General features: G+C 39.3%; 1 protein-coding gene across 2 annotated transcripts in view; it reads left to right on the top strand.

Moving 5' to 3' along the window:
* Positions 1-22,143, top strand: part of LOC124156058 (protein CBFA2T1) — a 379,763-nt gene that overhangs the window by 39,406 nt on the left and 318,214 nt on the right. For both annotated transcript variants that reach the window (XM_046530366.1, XM_046530365.1), the window contains exon 2: positions 4,921-5,309. In XM_046530366.1, the coding sequence (XP_046386322.1) occupies positions 4,921-5,309 (389 nt within the window). The remainder of the gene's footprint in view (positions 1-4,920; positions 5,310-22,143) is intronic.

Below are 22,143 nucleotides of genomic sequence, written 5' to 3'. Positions count from 1 at the left end.
TATGAAAACGATGTACTTCGAAGATGTAGACAATAGAATTGCAGAGAATATTTTAAGGAACATTCTCTGAGCAACACTGCCATCACTCAAAACCCCAAAAAATGATTTGAGTGTTTTCCTTGTTCAGCTGACACCAGGAACTGGCCGACAAAATCAGGGCAAGGTATATGAGGAAGAGGACAATTCCCGTCACCTATTTTGAATGTTATTTTTATGAGCTGATAGGTATATTGTGTTACAAAAATGAAATCGATGCGATGGGGATTTTGAAATAGGCATTTCTATTACAGAGTAAGGGCTCCAAACAAAGTTATTGGGTTAAATAATGGTCTCATATACGATTTTTTCTGTGGGTAACGTTCAGAGTTACGAAAATATAAAAACTCACAATTGTTGATCGTGACGGTGGTGTTGTAGCCAGGTGAACCCTGGCTGAAGAGCACTACACAATCCTATACTGCAATCCAAGAAAAATAGTCATTTCGCTTCACGAACGATTCTGCTGTCACCCGTACCCCTGGAATCTCAATAGGCGAACCTGGCTATCAAGTTTTAAAGAGACCGAGCGAACACAACTCCTCATTTGACGATGAAATAATATCCGATGGCAAAATACAATTCGTCGGGATTCGAACCCGCCGCTCGAGGATTAACAGACGGTCAGCCTCGCCACGACTGATTCCGGTATGTCCGTGGAGCCGGCAAAAGACCCATGAAAATGTAAATGGATTTGGGAGAAAACAAAAGTTGCAAGTAGCTAAAGCGAGGATTTTTGGTCTCATTACATTAATTCCGGGTTAGGGGTTTGTGTTGGCTCGGATATTAGCACTCCGTCCGTAAAGGGGGACGTTAAGCCAAAGTCTCCTTGGAATAGATCACCAAGAGCAGGCCAATGCTGACACCGAGTTTCTTTCCACCGTTCCTTCCCCACCCTTACCCATAGGGCAAATGACCTTTGAACTGTCTGTCGCCTTCTTCAAAAATATACCCACCAATAATTACATTCTTTCACTTACTATAACTCTCCTTCCCCTCAGTCTCTGGAACTCTTATTTCTCCTTGGAGCCTATCGCTATGAGCAGGCCAATGCCGACGTCGAGTTTCCCTCCACCTTTCCATCCCTACCCCTACCTATGGCGCAAAAGACCTTCACATGTTTAAATATTCCTATATACCAATAATTATTCCCCAGCACTTCTAATTCTCCTTCCTCGAAGTCTCAAGGTTCAAGTGCTCCCTGTCACACGACCACTTTACTTTCTCATCGTCTAACGTAGCAGTACAATTCCCTTCTCTCCCACCCCCTTCATATTTCCCCCACCTTATCCGGATCCACTTATCGGAAAGGAATAAATATGTGGGGGGGGGGGGGACGTGGGGTAGATGGGGTTGGGGGTGCCGCAGGAGGGGGAGGGTATGGTGGGATTTCCAGGGAGTGACGGGGAATGGACGGCGGTGGATTTCTGCGGGGCGATAAAGAGGGGCGGTGGTGGGGGTTGGAGGGATATTCGGTTCGATGGTGGGGTGAGGGTGGGGCAGGGAGGGTTGCAGTGGGGGTGGTTTGGTTGCCCGAGAGAGGAATGAAAAAAACCACACCAGCTGTGCCAAGGTTGGAGCGGGCACTAGGAGTGGGGTGGGGTGGGGTTGTATGAGTATGGTGGATTTGCGGAGGCCTGTATGAGGGGCGGTGGCTGTTTTTGTTGAGGGAGTTAAGATGAGGGTAGGCTTATCCAATGTTTCGATTAATCGAAGCAGTCATGTCCATGGTATTTGCAGCCGTAGTGAGATTCGTTAATGGCCTAAGCGAACCGCCGTACGATGGTAACTCTTGATCATGATGGCCGGGAGAGAGAAGTTTAATTTTTTAACTAATAGCCATCCGATTGTCACTTGTCAACTTATCGTCAATAACTGTTGTATGATTCGTTGATAGTCTAGGCGAAGAGTGGTACGATGGTGACTGTCGATTATGAGGAAAAGGAGATAGAAATTTAATTTTGAAAATGATATTTGCTGGTCACCTAATTGTCATTTATCAGTTGGCTTTTTATCAATTGTTGCAGGTAATACATATGCCGATGGCTGGAAGTGTATTGACTATCGATAGGCTGCTGATTGTTGATATTCAACCAAGGGTAGATGGCTAGCTGAGTTCTCAATCAAGCTTTACTCGCTCGAATATCAACGACCGATCATATTCAATAGATAATTATTTTTTATTACTTCAATCTATATACTCTATCATTGACTAAGTTGAACTATTGAATCTCAATATCTTGATAAAAATAATTTCTGTATTAAACGGTAATGTTTGGTAAGACCAAGAGTGAGAATTGGTACCTTTGATGACAAGGCAATTTGGATTTCCGAGCAGCCATCTAACTAATTCCCCCTCAATAATTGTTCATTTCAAGTGGAACTTGGCTGCATTTTAATAATTTTCGTTAACTCTAATTAGATAAATCGTATGACGGTACATTTATTAATGGAATAGTCAAAAACATTTTCCGTCAATCTTTTTGGGAACCTATTTGAAAGTACTATTTAAAATTTAAGATTGTAGCATCAAATATATTGTATTTTAGCGGTAAATAATAAAAAGAATTTTTTCCGAAATTAATGATAATAAAATATTACATTCAAACACACGGTGAAGGGATGCCAATATGGATTCATTCATATTTTTGTGTATTCTACTGAGCCTTCTGTGAATCTTAAGCTAATGGCCTAAATCCGCAAAGAAAATAATTCAACTTTAAACCACCAATTATTCGATAGGCAAAGGAATTTAAAACTATGAAGGCTATTATACTTTCTGACAATATTTGGTTGGAAATGAAAGAAATTTTAGCAACGCAGCTGTTCCATCGGAATACGAGCACATGCTCCATGGCGGCAAATGCGTAAATTGCATTGGACGTCACTGAGAGCACGTGACTGTAATGCACGCCGTGGATTACGCTGCAATTTCCGATGGCCGTAAAAAATGTGACGGGATTTTATATTACTATTATTTGTGGAGAGAGCACCATGGATAGGTTCTCATAGATTCACCTGCATCCCTCCAAAGCTCCTTCTCTTCCAGCATCCAGAACAATTGAAAATCGATTTTGGCGGCGCCCTACAACTGTGGAGGAAAGGAAGTGAGATTTCCTCCAAGAGTAGCGTGGCCATAGGATTTTGCATAAGATTTTATCGATCGGATCTGATTGGCGTTTCTTATTGTAACAACCCTCTTGATTATTGAACCCATTTTTAAGTGGCATTTCAACCTTTGCTTGTACCCAGGGAAACCATAGTGTCGAGAATTAAGTGTCTTTATAATCATCACGTGTACTTTTTCGTGTTATGATGTAAGGAAACGTATTATTTAACATATTTTTGTTGAAATTAGGCTGAAGGGGGGGAAATGTTTCTCAGGAAAATTTCGCAATTATAGCAATAGAAAATTCGGATAGTAACACTATTGCTATAATTAATACGAAATTGACTATCTATATTTTCATCGTGCCATCGGACAGGTTATTAAGGATGTAAAAGAGAAGAATTAAATCGCTATAAAAAGGCTTGCGGATGGGAGAGAGAAATGGAGAGCTGTGTAAAAACCAATCATAGGATTGCTGACTAATGATGATGATGAAATTTTATAAAGCGATACCTTTTAGAAACTTAATTCTTTGGAAAATCAATGAGAATTTTCAACTGGAATAAGCATCAAAATTATCTACATATTTCAATTTGAGAGAAAATTTTCAAATTACTGCACTTAAAAATCAATACATTCACTATTCTAGAGCCATTTCCAGTTATGAGATATTTGATTTTCAGTCTTATTGGAATTCTGTTTGTGCTAAAATCCTCTTGAGGTTGCAGAGCGAAATCGAACGGTTTTATTTCTCATTTATATGCACTTTACTTTCTTGCCTTCAAGCTGGTACTCCGTCACATGAAAGGATCGGATTATGTCCCGATATGAGGGCGTGCCAGGGCAAACAGAAATGAAAGTGGCGTCGTAACTCTCCAAACCGAATATTAAATATCTGTTTTCATCGCAGGTGCGACGCTTTTCCATTAATGTGAACCCAACATCACGGGTTGCTGTCGTTTCGCTTAGACGCAATTCTTATTTCTGATTTTGGTCTTGGATTTTCAAGTGATTGAATTGGGAACAGAAAATCAAGTATGAAGGTTCTCACAATAATAAAATACAAGCAAATATAATCATAAAAATATGGTTGAAAGCGCATCTATTCTTAAGTATTCATGAATATATTCTAGCAAACTGCAATTATATAAAAGTTTATGGTAAGTGCATCTGTTGTTTGATGGGATCAAAGAGCGTATTTGAAACCTTCCTGAGCATAGAAAACGTCTCAAGTTTTTAATAGTTTTCAGCTTCTTCTGCATCACTCCGTTCGGCTTTTATTATGAGCGGTTACTTCCTAGGTTTCTGCAACGCGATCAGAATTGCTGGGTTTTTCATCTTTTTCCACCGAAAAAATGAGCCCTCATAATGATTCGCCAAAGTGAAAAAATTCAAAAACTGAAATTCTAATCCCGTGGCCAAGATAAACTCATCATAGTGAAAACCGATCGAAATAATGCTAGTCACTTAGTCAAGCACGCACCAATTATAGGGATAAGCAAAAATATCTACCAGAGGTACCTACATGCAGAATGAATGACGTGTATATGAGTCATATTTAACTCATAATGTAATGAACAAAGTGATTTTGCATGGAAATTATAGTCGTAAGACGGAATGAAAATATTGGAAATGCGGCGTAATAGCTATATAACTTAGAATAATCCAACGAAATAGTTTTTATTTGAAAAAACCTCATATTGGGTTCAGCTTTGGATCATAAAATTTATTTATTATATAATTTTTCTTTCTCTTCTATTTCCCTTCATACATAGAGCGGCGGTGGATACTCCTCAGCCGAAGGTCCGCGGGGGGCGGGGGTCGAGGAGCCGGGGAGGCGGCGGCGGGGGCGGCAGGCCCCGCGGTCCGCACAACAACAGCAGCAGTAGCAGCGGCGGCAGCAGCGCCAAGGCGGTGGTGCTCTCCCTCGCGATGGAGCCCAAGGTGATCAAAGAGGAGGTTCCCGACCGGGAGCCGCCCTGCTCCACATCCTCATCGCCCCCGTGCCCATCGGTGGTCAAGGATGACGCGGTCGTGGCCGGCACCAACTCGTCCACCACCAACGGGACGCCAGCCAGCAACACCGCCGGCAGTGGGTCGTCAGGCAAGTCCAGGGGTCCATCGCCTCCCTCCTCCAACTCTTCGGCGCGGACGAGATCGAAAGGTAGGGCATTTTCCTTATAGTCGACTCCCGAATTACGATTGGTTGGATATACGATGAATTCGGTCTACGAGCTGAATTGAATCAGGGCATGCTTTTTTAAAATCTCAAGTTCGGAGATTTTTTTTCCCATCCGCACAATGTATTACCAATTAAGTATCGCTTCGCCTAATATGCTAACAAAACATATTATTATCAGCGTCGCGACATTTACATACGCTATGGCTCTAGCAGCTGATTCCTCGTCCACAAATATTACAGATTCATAATATTGTAAAGGGAGTATTTTCTGTATGGTATGCCATACAGGAAATGGCATGGATGCTTTTTTGACTCATGTTCGTTTAAATCTATAATCGCCATTCATTAAAAGAATGCGAAAGATGGAAGAAAAAGATAAATTAGGACGAAAAATATAATCTTCCTCACTAAGCTATTATCTTGTAATTTTAGAATAATAAAAACGCGAAAGTTATCACCTGCTTTTTGTGAAAAGTAATTTTCAATCCTTTGATGGAATCGCGTTTTTAAGGCAATCAACATGGAACTCGGCGTGCCGCCAAGCGCTGCAAAATATCCCGCGAATCCCGCTACTGCAATCATATTTGACAGCCGTTGCAAAGGTCTGCTTGTTGGTTTAAGGTCTTGCTTTCAAATCTGAAAAGCTCAGCTGAATTTTAATCACTTTCCGATGCAATGCGTCCTGACAAAAATGTACCGCGCATGCGCAATGCTGTGAATGAGAGTGCCTAATTTCGAGGGAAATTTAGCTGACATCGATTTATTGGTAATTACATTAAAAAAATTTAACCTAATATAATCCTTACCGGAGTACTTGGGTAGAGGTGTAGAATGAAATTATGTGCCAATTTGGGCGAACTGCCTTTGGTTTCCAACATGGTTAACAAGGTAGTAACGTTTACAATATAATTTTACTTATCAAATATTAGGATAAGTCCATTCATCATAAGCAAGAAACAGCAACTTAATACGTTTTTCCAAATTAAGACTTAAAATATAATAATCTTCGGTATTCGTCCGGTATGCTCGGGGAACAATGACGAGAATGCTTGACAAAAATGCAATATTGATGTTTTAATGTCGGATTTCTATGGATATATTTTTATGTGAAATGGATTTTTTTCGAGGAAAACTAGTTTGGTCGACTTTTTTTTCAAGTGAAGACATAATGAACCATGCCTTGCCGTGATAAATAAATTTTTTTTAAGAATGGAGGAAATAATAGAATTTCATATTTTTACTATTTTCAGTTATTCAAAACGTTTTACTTAAGAAACAGGTGATAAGCACACGAATATTGAAGGCTTTTGAGGATATGTACCACAGATATTCTAGCGTCACTATGACGTCAGCCGTTGCGTGACGTGGCTATATGACTTCCTCTAATTAATCTATTAAGTAAGAAGCTCTAATAGTGCTGCGAGATACTCTAGGAGGGCTTCGGTCAACTCCAGTATCGTTATCGTTTAAATGCAGGAGGATTTGGGTGATAGGAAGGGTCAACAGAGAAGCCTATTATGGACGTTATGTGTGAACCTCATCTGGGTCGTACCCGTGGGGATTTGTCAGCGAAGTCTGGACGTCCGTTTGAATTAGCTTGAGGACATACTTCTTTTTTCCAGTATTTCTATTTTAAATATCGAAGAATTTATTCCATTCATTGAAAAACTACATTGGTTACTTTTTTTAGTGACTCAGGAATAATTTAATACGTCCCATTTAAGTTTTAGGCTGTTGCATCATGACGTTGAGTGTTTGTAATTGGCTCATACCAAGTTTCTTGGATATCTTTTAACTTAAACCCTTCTTTATTCAAGTACTTCATTTTGATTTTGCTTCATTTGCTATTGCCTCATTCTATTATGCTTATTTTCCAGCGTTTGTTTGCGCACAAGTTTCTTTACAATCAAGTTTACAATCTTTCGTTGGACTAGGTTTCATGGCGAAAATTATGACCAATGGAGTAAGGTTCTGTGCCTCCGAAATAAGTCCTTTAGAAAATATTAGGATTAATATTATTTCTTCATTGTATATTACAATACATATGAGAGTTATTTAGTCTCCAGGAATGCTTTTGGCAGATTGATCTACCATGGCTCAGACAACATTTGGCCCAAAATTGGTGGCATTGTATTTCAGTATATACTTATTTTTATTTGGGTCGTATCATGAATCGTAGTGTTGATGCTGTTTTAAAATATGTTCATTTTTGTATTTTACAAAAACCGGCCGAACATCTTAAGGTTGCAAGGGGGTAGTGAAATTCATTGGCCCTTCCTTGACATAAATTTTTCCGTCTTTGATGGTTGGCTACGTTATTTTTATTATAATTTGCTATTTTATTAAGATAAAAGAGGTTGTGAGAAGGATAGGAAGTATTTATTTGGTAAAGAACGTGCATTAACCGATGAAAAAATGAGTGCAGCCTTGTTATTGAGCTCATCCAGCGTCCCGCATATTTGCTTACCCGCATGCTTGCTCCATTTTACTCCCTCATTAAAACGTTTGGAGAGCCTTTTGGGGCACGGCGGACGAATCTAATGCAAGTGATTCTCCACCACTATGCACGCGAAGCAGAACCTTTTGGCGACATTCCTTCGTCTAGGACTTTTCAATTTTTTTTCGCATTATCTTTAAGGAAAATAGGTAAACTAGATTGCTTATCATATTTGGATTATTGACAACTGATTATGTAATAAGTGATTTTTCATGAAAATTACAGCCCTAAGACTGGATTGGAGGAATATGGGTATAATAGATATACATATTTGAGAATAATCCCATGAAATAACTTTTATTGAATTGTCAGATTGGGGTCAGCCTTGGATCGTAAAATTGATTTCTTAAAACTTATAATAAGGGGTGCGTTGAGCGAGAAATCACTCCTTTTATACAAGCAAATGGTAATAGATTATTATTAAAGAAAGGCTTCTTGGTATAATAAGTCGCAGAAATTCGATGTAATTAATTATCTCAATAACTGTGGCTGATTTTTTAAACCTCTTTGTGCCATAAATCAATGCATACGATTATATTGTCAGCTTCAGTCATTGTCGAATACTAATAGATTGGCAAAAAAAGGGAGGTCATCTTTGCTCTAACTGTATTTAAAAATTCCCATCCTCACCTGAACTACCGTAAGTACCTATATCGTGGAGAGGAGGAATTTTCAAGGAAAGTTCAAATATTCACGATATATTCAATGGCTTGGTAGATAGGGTTGTTTTAGTTGGTAAAATTGCATTCTGCTGCCTCATTCAGTCATTAGTCGATGGCTGAACTAATTTTCAGCCATACTCAATTTTTTGTTATCGGAATTATTATAAAGAATGCCTATTTACACAGAAATATTTCTATTTAAGGATGAAACTTACTTTTTTTAAGTCCATTTTCGCACGCAGTCCTCATAAAGTTCCTTTTGTTACGGCAGCGTATTCGTTTTATTTCACAGTGGCTGGCATGACCGGAACTCTCTCTTGAGGGCATATAATATTTCATGAATGATTGGATCCATTTTAAATGTCACTATTGTGAGAAATATTTGACACACATGATGTTTTCATTTCCGAGTGGGTAATTATTGTGCATTTTTTTACTTCAGTCAAAATTAACACCGAGCTCGTGTGTTTAAAAGGCTGTTTGTCATGATACCTTTGAAGTGTTTTTTTTTTCATCTCTTCATTAGGCTGAAGGAAATAGTTATTTTTTTGCAGTTTTTATACCGTATGACTAATTAAATATAAATATGATATCACAGAAACATTTCATTTGACCATGGCTAATTAGTTGTAACTCATTGCGGTCTAGCTTTGACTATTTTCTTTTTTAGTTTACTTGTTTGTAAATTCGGATATTGACCACTTGTCACATATTTTTTCGAAAATTTCCTCTTCTGCAAAGGAAATAAATATCTCGTTGAATAATTGTCATTTCAGTAAATTGCGATATCGTCAAATATTTTTATCCATACTAATTTCAATGCATGAATGTTATTGAAAAAAAATGTGTCTCCTTGTGGTCAATTAGAAATATTACTTCACGAAAAGGAAATAATGCAATCGGCATGAAGAGGAGATATGGATTAGGGGTTAGATTGACGTCAAGTGTGTCTTACATCGTTGTTTAACGCAGTTTAATGACGCAAATAGGTCTCATGAGTCTCAATGAATTAGATATTGCACTTCTATTTATAATTAATTAAAAGTTGACTGTGTCAGCGACATTGTAAAAGAGTGGATTACCTATATTTTCTGGATATTGCATTTGAAAATAATTACTTTGACACATTGGATTTTTATATATTGCATATAATGGCGATGCTAGGCAGAAGAAAAATGTTGATATAACTAGAATACGATTGTCCTTCTGTCTAAAAATTATTGCTAAGCTTGTTCTGTTAATGTAAACACGATAAAAATTAAACGTGGGATTGCCACCATATTTCGTTAAAAGTTAATAGTAATTCAATGCTGTATTTGAGTATAATCACTATGGTTTCATGTCAATGCCATTAATTTCAAATCATAGGACCTAAAAAACATTTGTTTGAAAATATAAGCTTTAGATTGGTTTCAATCTCCCTAAGAGTGTCTTACTCATTAATATTAATGGATGTCATCACTGAGAGCAAATGCATAAGTGAATGAATCGTGTTTGATATTGCCGCATCCAGGAGAAGATGATCAAAGACTTTGATTTTATATCCCCGGAAAATTTCAAGATAAATTCTTAGTTGTAAGCGGGTAATTTAACTCGTAAAAAGGCAAAATATGACCAAACACGAGGGATTGATACGTTCTCGTAAGTAAAAAAAACTGTCAGTGAAAGTAAGTGAGGTCAAAAGGGAAAAGGGGGGGGGGGGTTATACGCTATCTTAATATTATTAATATTTTTGTCGTTTTTTTCGAGAAAATCAATGTTGTCACACATTATGTTCTTGTTATTGGATGAATAAGTCAGAATACAGTAAATTCAAATGCCAATTAAAGTTTAGAGTAAAACTGGCTGGATTATTGTCTTCCGGGATTATCTAAGGTGCAAAGAAACGCCGAGAGATAGGCAAAGAGTGTTTTAGTCGAGCCCTCGGTAAACATTTTTTCTTCCAACTTTAAACGGAAATTTTATTTAGTCTTTTGACATATTCCTTCATAAAGAACAATTTTAAACCTCTCATATATTGATTTTCTAGAATTTCTTTACAAAAAATTCATAAGAAATTAAGGTGTGGCATCTACAACCTCTCGGCCCGTCTTTTTCCCTGACTACTAGTCTATGCAACTTAAGAGAACGCAAAACTCTCTGGAGTCTGGTAATATTTTGTCTTCCTACGCGTTGAATTACCCGTTTAAATTTAGGATAAACCTCTAAATCTCCTGGGGATACACAATTATAGCCTTGGATGGGACATTATCGAACACAAGTCATTCACAAAGATATTCACACTCAATGATGATACCCATTAATGTCAATGAGTAAAACTAAAGCTTAAATGTCATGCAAATGTGTTTTTAATCCCAAAGACTTGAACTCAGCGACATATTCATTTGTGATTACACTTCTTTTCGAGACGTATTTTTGTTTTTTTTTCGCCAGTAGCACATTACATTAATTATTCCAATCATTGGTGGATGCTCTCGCGGGTACAGTTGCCGCCACCAACCCCCAGCTGTACGCGGGATAACTCCTCTTCGGTGCTTTCGTCCTCTCCAGTAGGTCTCCGACGTACGTACGTCCCGCCCCTCTCCTCCCCACGCTAATACGGGTGCCCCCATGACGCCGTGTGACCCGCCCCCCTCCTCCGTCGCCCCCAGACATTCCCAACCCCTCCACCCAACCAAGGCCCTCCCTCCGCAGGTTCTCCCTATACTGCTCCCCATGCTCTTTCGTCCCGCGCGTGTCTCATGGGGGTCCCGAGGCAATTGGGTGTAGCGGTGGAAGGTTACCGGGGAGATGACGAAGGAGGGTGAATCGGAGCAGCCGTCTGTGAGAAGGGCTTGCTTTCTTTCCTCCTTCCAGCCATGTTCCTCAAGACCCTCATGCAATCCCCTCGTCTCTTCTTCGTCTTCTCTCCCTCCTCAACGTTTTTTTCCGTTCTCTTTCGTTATATCCATGCTGGTCGGGCAGCAAGTTCGCTCTTGGAATTCTGAAACACTCGTTACATTTACGGCAATTTTATCCATCCTTACCTTTTCATCATTCCTTAAGCATTCCTTTTCCTACAGGAATCTTAGGGGGCTTGTTGTTTTTTTATTTATATGTTTTATTTAGAAGTACTACATGTGCGCCGCACGCTTCGTACTTACGGTAACCGTTTTCAATACTTAATGAAGATGATCAATCCTGCCTGAAAGAGAGCTATTGCCATTCTCCCATTTTAGTAAGATACTTTCATGCATCTAGCTGTACTGTTGTTACTTTTATTATCTATTATTCCACACGAGACTAATTGAGGAGAATTTTGCGTATAAGATGCCCGGTAACAAAAGTTTTTCATATTGCCATTCAAAATCATCTTGTTGATTTGTTTGAGAGTCTACATGACATTACTTCCTCCTATGTCTTTCCAGTGTGTTTTATTTCCTGGTTTCTATCCTCATTATCTCTCTTAGTCCGTCCTTTCCGGCTTTTCCATTTTCTGTGATGTTTCAGGCTTTAGAGTTTCCTCGTAATTGTTTCCAATCGCCGTGTTATGAGTGCAAAAATAGAAAGGAAGAGAAACACGAGCTTATCTTTTATTCCAGGTTTCGCTGTTAATCGTCAATCGCCATCTCTCTTATAGAAATGTTTATTTGGCGTAAGTAAGCTCTCCATTCGTTCGTCGTCTCATTAAGTGGAGTAAATTATAAATGAACCAAAATGTGTTCCATTCCCCGTTTCCTCTTTCTCCCAAAATCTTGTTATTTTCGCCTTTCCATATATAGTTTATCTGTTAACATTTCTTTATCTTTCTCCTGTGTTCATTATCTTTCCAATTTTCAGTTTTTTACGCTAGATTACTTTCTCCTTCTGTTTTCCTCCGTCTTTAGTTGCCCTAACCTTCTCCCGTGCTTCGTGCCAATAGGATGATAGTCCTTCTCGGGCTCTCTTTTTCTCTTGTGGGCAAAATTTGTCTTTCTTACTTAATGTTCAACAAACCCAAGTCTTACTTCTGCTAATGCTTTCCATTACTAATTTTTCCCTTTGGACTTGTATATTTTTTCAAATTATACCTTCGTATTGATCAAGAAGAAATCAAGAAACGCAACTGTTGAGGGCTAACTTAATTATAGAAATGAATAATTTCAGCTGAGAGTACCACACCTTCAACGTTTTAGCGAATAAAATATTATAACATGCGATTAAAGTGAAAAGCTGAAACTTTAATAGAAATAGCTATTTGTAACTTTTATACTAATTTGTATTTTAATGATACGATTTTTAGATGTATTTAATTAAAGGAAGAAATATTATTTATTTTTTTAGTGGAACTAATTTTTTCTTGCAATAATCATAATTTCAATAGAAATTTTATGAAACGTATTTTTTAAACTGAAATTTCTAGATATAATATTCCAGAATACCATATTTTCTCAGGCTCAGCTTCTTTAATGTTAGGTACTTGATTGTGGAGCCGCGGCGTCGATACTAATAGAACCTTAAAATAAATTGGTGGAACACAAAAAAGTTTTTCATTTTATTAACGACAATACCTACTCCAGCCTATTTCTTTCTGGTCGTTAGTCGATGAGGTAGAAATAGCTGACCATGTTTGGAAATTTGCATGAAAATTACACGGCCCTACTTAGTTTCTAGGACCACCCATCTTGAGTTCAACGGCGTAAGATCCAAAGGTTAACCAGACCCGCCTTCTTCTGAAGATCTTCAAATCCTTCTACCCCCGCACGATGAATTCGCTCTCAACCCCTTCCAGCAGTGTCTTTCTCCGACTGCCAGGTCGCGCTGAGACCGCCCTCATGACGGGACCCACACGGTTCCCTCCGTTCATTCTCCCGCCTCCTTTTTCTTTCGTAATGAAATATAAAAGGTTTGGAGACTCGTGTGGGTATTATCGCGGGGATTGTATTTTTTTCCTTGTCGGCTCCTGGCTGGGGGAATCGGTGAACTCGAAAGATGGGGGATGGGGTTTATCGCGAGGGAGAGAAATGCAGGCGATCGAAAGTGTTCGATGGGTTTGAGTTCCAATACGAGTCTCTCAAGAGTGGTAGTACATGGTGAGCATATAGTCTTGCTCTAGTTATAACAATTTATTATAGAATAACCGTTTGGTAAAATAATTTCAATTTGATGCTGTTACATAGGTCAGTGTCACTTGTTTTTTTAAGACCACTTACGTTAGTAAATTTCAACGTGTGCCCAATTGGTAGCTCGGACAATGTCAAAGCGGCATTCCAGTTCCTGCCAGGTGTTTTTAACATGTTTTCGGTCTCAGTATCCACAACAGCTTGTATCCTAGCCTTCATTTCGTCGACGTCAGCAACTGATGTGGTGAAGACTCCGTCTTTGATATAGACCCAGAAAAAGTTATCATGCCAAACGTTTATTATCTAATATTTTTTATAATCAGGCCAAGACTCTGGTTTAAGACATGAGCTCACCCAGTATTTCTGTCCATACGAGTTCGATCAAGGATACAATTGGGTTCCACGTGAATAGCCTCGAGGAAAAAAATAATTACTCATACCGAAGGTTGAACCATGGGCAGTTATCATGAATCCTGTCATCGGAGTCAGTAAAGATATTTTTTTAAGAATTGTTGCCGAGATCACAATATAATCTGCTCTAAAGGCTGAAAAAACAATTTCCCCAATCACTTTTCGTCAGTCATAGGTAGGTTCTGGTTAATTTCATGCCTTAGTTTTACGTTAATGTAGAAGTTTATTGCGAGACAATGTTTTATTAAACTATGGTCAGTGTAAGATCAGCGGAACAATGTGGTTTTAATTATTAACATAAGGCCAAAACTAATGTATTTATTTATGTAAAGCATTTACATGACACGATTATTTTCAATGCAACCAACCTTAAAATAACGAAAAACGCACTTTTCTCATAAGAATAGCATAGCATAGCAGCAAAAGGAGGAGGTATTTCGATTTATTTTTCTTGGCATTTAAGTGATGATTTGTTGTGCTCCTTGGTTGATTAGATAAATCGTTTTTTTCCTAACCTCAATTATTTAATGATGACTAATGAGTCGGAGTATAGGCCTGAGAATGATTTACGAAATTGCATGCCGACGTTTTGATGTATTTCTTATATCTTCTTCATGTCTATGGATGATAATGGTTGCATTACATTGATACATGAAGGCATGAAAGGTTGAATTAGATATTATTATCATCTCATTCAATCTTTCATGCCTTCATATATCAATTTAATGTAACATTATCATTCATGGCCCTAAAGAAGATATAAAAGATGTATCGAAACGTAACAATAGCAATCAATTTTGCATATTATTCTCAGATCTATACTCCGACACGTCAGTAATTGTCAAATAATTGAAGTCAACAAAAAGAAACCGATTTATCTAATCAGTCACGGAGGAGGTATTTTGTTATTTGTGCGCAGTGGAACCCGTTACAAGCACGTAAGAAATGAAAGCGTTCATGAGGTATCCACCTTACGTCTACCTTGACTGTAATTTCAGTCGGCAAACGCCGCGGAATGTGATCGCTGAGGTGGGGACATCCATCCACCCCCTTAGCAGTACTTACGCAGTATGTACGTTCGTGTGCGTGTCAAGTGTTGTTTGCAAAAGTGGAAATGGCCCTTTGCGATCGTTCAGTCTCGCACTGCAGAGTCGTTTGTTCCGGCTCCAGTTATGTTGGGAATGGGCGACAGTGAAGGGCTCTCGTGGCCGGAGCGAGAAGTTGAAGCGAGGCGATAATCGACGGTTTATAGGTTCGGATTTTACGAGCGGGAGGTCTCTCTCTCTCGCTTCGGGAGACGGAAGTGTCGCGCGTTGTCGCAAGCAAGTGCGGGATTTGCGCTACGGAAGGCGGTGAGTCGTCCGCGAGGGAATTCGGACTCGTAGGGAGAAGGGCAGCAACCACCTGTGTGGCGTTTGCGCGCAAGCTCCGAGGCAATTGTTCAGATCGTCGATTTCGTACTCCCTTGCCTTGATGAGTCGCCCAGCCTCTTCAATTGCAAATTTGAGGTGTTTCTAAGGTTGGAATGAAACTTTCGTTTTGATTCGAGGCAGTGGCGGATCTTTGGGGAGGGGTTGTGCTAAGGAATTTATTTTTGAATATTGATTTAGGCTGAGGTTTTTTTAATTTTAGTCGCTGTCTCATAAGGCGTTATTTTGGACCATTCTATGGCTGATTCAAATAGTTGCGCCTAGAAATGGTGAATCGCAAACAATTAATTTCATAGGTCATATCATCATGTACATAAATTTCGTTAACACCCGTAATTTTACTTTATTTTCCGGTGAAACTCGGATCAATTTGTCTGTCAGCGATGCGTATGGCGACTTTTGGAAACCCATTTAAATGTGCGACGGATGACAACACATTTAGAGGTCTTGAGAATCCTTCTTTGTAATATTCGTGCCGTACTCACTTGCCTTAATGAGTCGCCCGGCCTTCCTCAAATATAATTTGATGTGTTTTCCTCGCTTGGAATGGAACATTCGTTTTGAATCGAGAATGAAACTTATTCACTGAGGGAACTTATCACTCCCATAGGCCTGTCCTATTTTATTACATATTAGACTTTGAAAACTAACAGCATTATAGTAAAATCTCCATATTGCATCATATCATTAGTCATATAATTTATTATGATGACTTGGATCAACTACGGAACAGTGATATCAACATTGAGCTAACTTCAGGGACTCATCTTTTCCGTTTGCAGCAGTTTTTAAACGCATGGATATTCTTTAAAAAATTACCGGCCGTAATAGACGATATTGATAGATATTCGATTATATGATTTCGATTCTAAAATTCTTTGGTTTTAAAATTGAAGAATCTGCTCATTAATTTAAACCATTTTGAAGATTGAGTTTGGATAAGATTCTGAATATTTGTAGCTGTCTCATAGGACGATATTTTGCAAGACTTTTTCACTGATTCCTAGTGTTGCGCCTATAAATGGTGTGTGGAAAATAATAGAATAGGATACCATTTAACTTACCAGTACACCGTAAGTGCTTTCAAGGAAAGCTTATAGAAAAACTACTACAAGGGCAGTATCCGTGCTTGTCTATCTACCTTTCTTTTACCTACCTTTTATTGTTTAGTCTTGCTCTGTTTTTCATGTTTATTGACTTTGAAATTCATGCCTTTTGATATTGAATTACAACATTATAAATTGGCACTAGTCTGAGAGCTAATTTCATTTAGATGCGCTTAAAATAATGAGCAGATTCTTCGATTTTAAAACCGAAGAATTTTAGTATCGAAATTTTAGAATATAATATCCATCAATATCGTCTATTACGGCCTGTAATTTTTTTCTAGAATATCCAGGCGTCTAAAATTGCTGCAAACGGAAAATATGAGTCCCTGAAGTTAGACAAGGGTCTCTATCGGCATCAGACTCACAACCAATTTCCTATGACTGCACTCGAAATAATGAGAAGATTCTTCGATTTCAAAATTAAGGCGTTATCGCAATATATCAAAACGTCTATTATGGTCGGTAAATGTTTCTACCATATATGCATCTGCAACTGCCGCAAACGGACAGTATGTCCCTGAAGTTAGAAAAGAGTCAAAGGTAATGTGTATCCTTTAGAAATGGGGTTGCGGCTGGGTCGGTAGACCGCCGCGATGGCACATACCGCTGCAAAATGGGCCGAACCCAAACGTATTTAGCATTTCACCGATATTGCTTTCTCCAGGGTAGCTGAAAGTCGGTTGTATGTGCATACAATACAGATACGCTGACCACGTGACTTTTCCCTTTGCATTTGCCGAGAATGTGAATCCCGTCTGTACCAACCGCTCTTATCTTCGGCGCTCAGCGTCAATCCTCGAGCAACATTTATGAAAAGATTCTCTTGTAGCCGGCGGGACGTTCGTAGGTTATTCAGGGTCAAAATTCAGCTGAATCCATTTATTATTCTCATCTCTATCGATTGGATGGATGTTTTTTGATTCAAGTATATTTTGACCTATTAACATACCAAAATAAATAAATGAGCATCATTATGGTAGATTCGTAATTTATATTTTAATTTTTGCGGTGTATCAGGAAAACTGATTGTGATTTTCATTGGTAAATAATATGTTCACTAATACTTTCGACGGAAACATCAATACAGATTAATTAGCCCAAATTAAAATAATCCACGCAGTTTGGAGGGTTTAGATTTTGGAGCATGATGTGGTACGTTTTGGGAGGGATGGGTGTCGTGTCGTTGATTCTCATAGAATGTTGAGATTGTCTCTTGAAAGTATGTGTTCGTTCGAATACATAATTAGTGCATTAGTTCATTGAGGAACCTGTGTATATCCTCTGATTCTTCAAATGAGAACAAGTTAACTTCATTGCATCATTGCTGGTGTAACAAAGGGAAATTTTCATCAGCCATATCGACATTGTCGGCAGTATTCACGTTTCCTTGATGAAATGTGTCCAAAATGAAGGCTCATTAGTGTTTGCGTCTCATGAATGACAAAGATGGTTTTATTTACCCTTAGAGTGACCTCTTAAGACTAACCTTGTACCTTATGCGGACCTGTGATCAAAACACCTTGTTCACTTAATCACTGCGGGAATTGGTTTTGAGGGAAGGAGCTTGTTGGGTGCTAATGGTTGCACACCCAACTGGAAAACATGAGATAAGAATGTGAATTATTGATTAATCATAATGATATTTTTCATGAAGAATTCTTACAGCCATTGTTAATGAAACCATAGAGTTTCCATTTATTCAAATATTAATTCAAATTATGATAAACATTTAGTAGACAATTGTTTCTCTGAGACACTTCTATGACTCATCTCAGTTGGATGACTCTTCAAACAGGCTTAATTCGTTACAGAATAAGTTAGTATTTGCACCTGTGGGCGTGATTTTATTCAATGTTAATCACTAATTGCAATGAAAAAATTCTATCCAAACAACGGATTATTAATGGCCTTAACATAAATAAATAATTAGTTTCCAACCGGTTGAATGAGTCGAGACACATGCGTGTGGGCAAGCCATTCATATTTGTGTTTCGGAAAAGGGTAAAAGTCATTTTGTGGAATATAAAAGTCTTTTAGTGAACATAATTAGGTGCATCATGTCTGTCATCATGATCATTTGTAGCGTACGACTCTTATTGGCCTTATGAATGCTCTGATTTTTGCTATGGCTCATAATGTTATATATTTAGTTATGCCCTAATATTGGGAATTTCCTTGAAAAATATGTCATTGTGAGATATGGTGGGATGTTATGAATACCTTTGTTGAAATAATTAAAAAGAATGTGAATTCATGTCTGTCACGTCTGCCCTTGATATTATTTTTCGGGGATATCCAAAGTTCCTTTCTCCCTTCGGAAGGCCTCGTCAATTACCTCCCCTCGGCCACCCTTTTTAGTGTCGTCCTCGGCTGCCATCGTGTCCCTTGATGACAGGCTAACGCACCGACGACAACCAGCTGTTTGTCCCATCTTCCCTCCTTCCGAAGGAGTGACGTTGTGTGTGTGTGTAGGCTATGGATGGGCGCGGGAGGTAGGTAACTATGGCGCTGCGGGGGGGAGGGTGAAGAGAACAGGTTATCTCGCAGCATCCAGTGGACCGCATCATCCCTTATCCCTCACCCAGCCCTTCAGCAAGCAAGCAGACACCACCACCCGCCATACATCCACCCCCTTCCCCAATCTCTTTCTTTCAACCCAAAACACCTCCGCCCACCTTTGCCCTATCGGCACCCTCCAAACCTCCCCCAACTGGATGCGGTTCCTCATCACCTGTATCTTGCTTGCTCAGTCGTATCCGCTTTTTGGGCGCCCCAGGCCCGCCTGCCCCGCCTGCTTCCCTTCATGCTATGCTGCTGACTGGGGCAGACTGAAGGTGGGGGGAGGGGTTGTTAAATTGTGGAAGGGGTGTGTGCGGGGTCTATAAGGAAGGGGTAGATGGATTAGGCCTCGTTTATAGCAACGTAACTTGACTTAACTTGGCGGCATGATTAGGGAGTTTAAGACATGATAAGCAAGTATACTGGCTCACGTCAACTTAAAGCGGCTTAATTTGGGTTGGAATAGTCACTGGTGGAGAAAAACACAAATTGTTGGCGAGATATTTTACTTGTAGATCAGGATGATGTTAAACCCTTTTAGTACCGCCCGCTTTGAGTGGCAATGGTGAGAAATGCCAAAGGTATTTAAATTAATTATATCACTTCAAGTGCAACATCTCTAAATATAGCATCTTCGAGACAAAATTTCAATTGCGTCTTTTTTTTTTGTTCTTTAACATGATGTTTTATTAATATTTTACTCTTAATTTATTATTTTTTATTCCTCATTTTTTTCATGAGTTTAACTGCTGCACAATTATTAATGTGAACAATTAACCACCTCAAAGGCGATATTTCGGCTCTTTGAACTTTTCGGCTGAGAAATAAAAGCCGATAAAATGGCACGCGGCACTAAGAGGGTTATATTAAATCTCTTAGTGCCACCTACTTTGAGTAGCACTGGCGAGAAATTCCAAAGGTATTTAGTTAAAGCATGAGTAAGTAAGTAAGTAAGTTCAAGTGAGTTAAGTCAAGCTACGCTAAGTTAATTTATCGCGAACGGGACATTAGGGCGTGCCCAGCAGGAGGTGGGGGCGTTTGGAATATCGTTGCCCTGAATGGTGTGGGAAAGCACGCCGGTGATCATTGGGGTGAGGCACGAGTTAGCTACGTGTTTTTCATCCCCACCTCCTCCTCTCTTGATACGGCGCGGTGCTGTGCCGTCACTGCCACTGACCGGATACAAGGATATCGCAACAGTGCAGTTCCGATCGCGTAAGCTCTTCCATCGTTCCGACGGCAGGAGTCTGCCTTCCCTCCCCGGTCGGAACCCTTCCCCGTTTGCAGTAACAAAATGCAAACAATAAACAGTCGTTCGTCAGGGGTCCGTGCGCTAAACGCTTCTTTATTTTTTAACGGGGAGCCGAACGTTTTGAGCGATGATTTTTCGTGCCTCTTGCCTCGTTCGGAGTTGGTCGAGTTAGGGGCCGGTCGTGCTCCCATTGACTTTTGGATGCTGATGTTACAATTTATACTCGGGTGCGTTTTTCTTATTCGCTTGGGGGTGTTTCTTTTTTTTATTAGGGTTGGTCGTTAAGATAGCCAAAGCCGTCCTCAATAACGTCATCGTATGTTTGGAGTTTTTTTTCGATTTTAACCGATCGCGTGAGTTGACGGAAAACCGCCGCCCGTTGTACCCACTTTTTTATGAACGATGCCAGGGAATATTTTCTACTGTATGTTGCCGAGATACGGTATTTATGACCAATCGTATGGAATGTTTAAGCTATTTCTGGGAAGCCATTCATGTGCATACTGCTTACAGTGACTTTTATCGTGAAATATTTCATGCTGGCATTTCGAAATTTGGGAAATTACGTAAATTTTATTCCTTGAGATACTCAGTTATTATTATCATTACCATTCATGAAATAAAAGTTCGTGCGCATGACATAAATTCTTGTCGAAAATATGATCTGCATGACTCTGCCAGCTTTACAGTGTAATTTTGTGAAATTCATAACATTACATGATCACCTCGTGGGGAATTGCAATAAATTTAAACGAAATAGTACTGGCGAGGGGTATTTCGTTATTTTCCAAGAGAATCGTGAGTATATTATTAATAAATCCATAGGTAATCACGTGTGCAGGTGAAAACGTTCACTATTAAATTATTTTTATGAAACCAGATGCCAATCTACACCTCTCAGATGCCTTCCAAGTATCAGTTGTAAATCAAGTAAATTAGTAGAGTCAATCAGTTGCAAAAGAGTTGCTTAGTCGAATTTCCTTTCTTTTTTACAAAATACTTAGCCGTGAGGTAGGAGGTGTTAATACGAAGGCGGTTTTTTTCCAACCCCCGATCGCTCAGCAAAAACACCATACAAGCGACAGGCGGGTACTGGGCAGGTAGGGCAATTACACATCCTCCGTACCACACGCTCAAGTCATTTCTGACCGTAAGTTGTTAGTTTAAGGTTAGTAGCAATCTCATTAACTACACTGCGTCAATTGATTCTCCCGTCAAGTGAGCACTGCGGAGCGACAGCCAGAAAACTTGCCGAATGGCCTCAGCATTGACATGTCTTCACCTTTATGCCGATAAAGGAGATTTTTTAATGCACTGTGGCAAGAGTGTGAAACATTACATCCATACTTATTCAAAACAAAAGAAGAGACATGCTAACTTCTGGAAGTGTTCTGATCCATGATAACGCCCTTCATCTCGGCACTGATGTAGCCCAGCTGCTCCTTCAGCAATTTCAGTGTGACATTTGCGATTTTCTGCCGTGTAATGCCGACCTAGTGCCGTGTGATTTCCATCTTTGCGCCGAAAGAAGATGTGGCCAGGAGTGAAGCATTTTTAAACAGGCGATGAGCTTCAGGACAAAGGCAAAATTCATTTGAAGTCATTGGCGGCAACATCCTATGAAGAAAGTATAGTAAAGATTGTACCTACGCTCTACCCATTCCCCAATTTCCGAGGTAATTATGTCGAAAGTACACAATTTACTGTGCTTAATACAGTGGCGTAGCCAGGGGGGTTCGAACCTTCCCCCCTCTCAAATATAAAAACATGATTATTTCCTTGATGCACTGAATAGTAGAGGCCTTCACGTTGTAG

The sequence above is a fragment of the Ischnura elegans genome, chromosome 3 (assembly GCF_921293095.1).
Source record: "Ischnura elegans chromosome 3, ioIscEleg1.1, whole genome shotgun sequence".
Lineage (NCBI taxonomy): Eukaryota > Metazoa > Arthropoda > Insecta > Odonata > Coenagrionidae > Ischnura > Ischnura elegans.
Note: the sequence above shows the minus strand (reverse complement) of the source record. Positions and strands in the feature narration are given on the sequence as shown.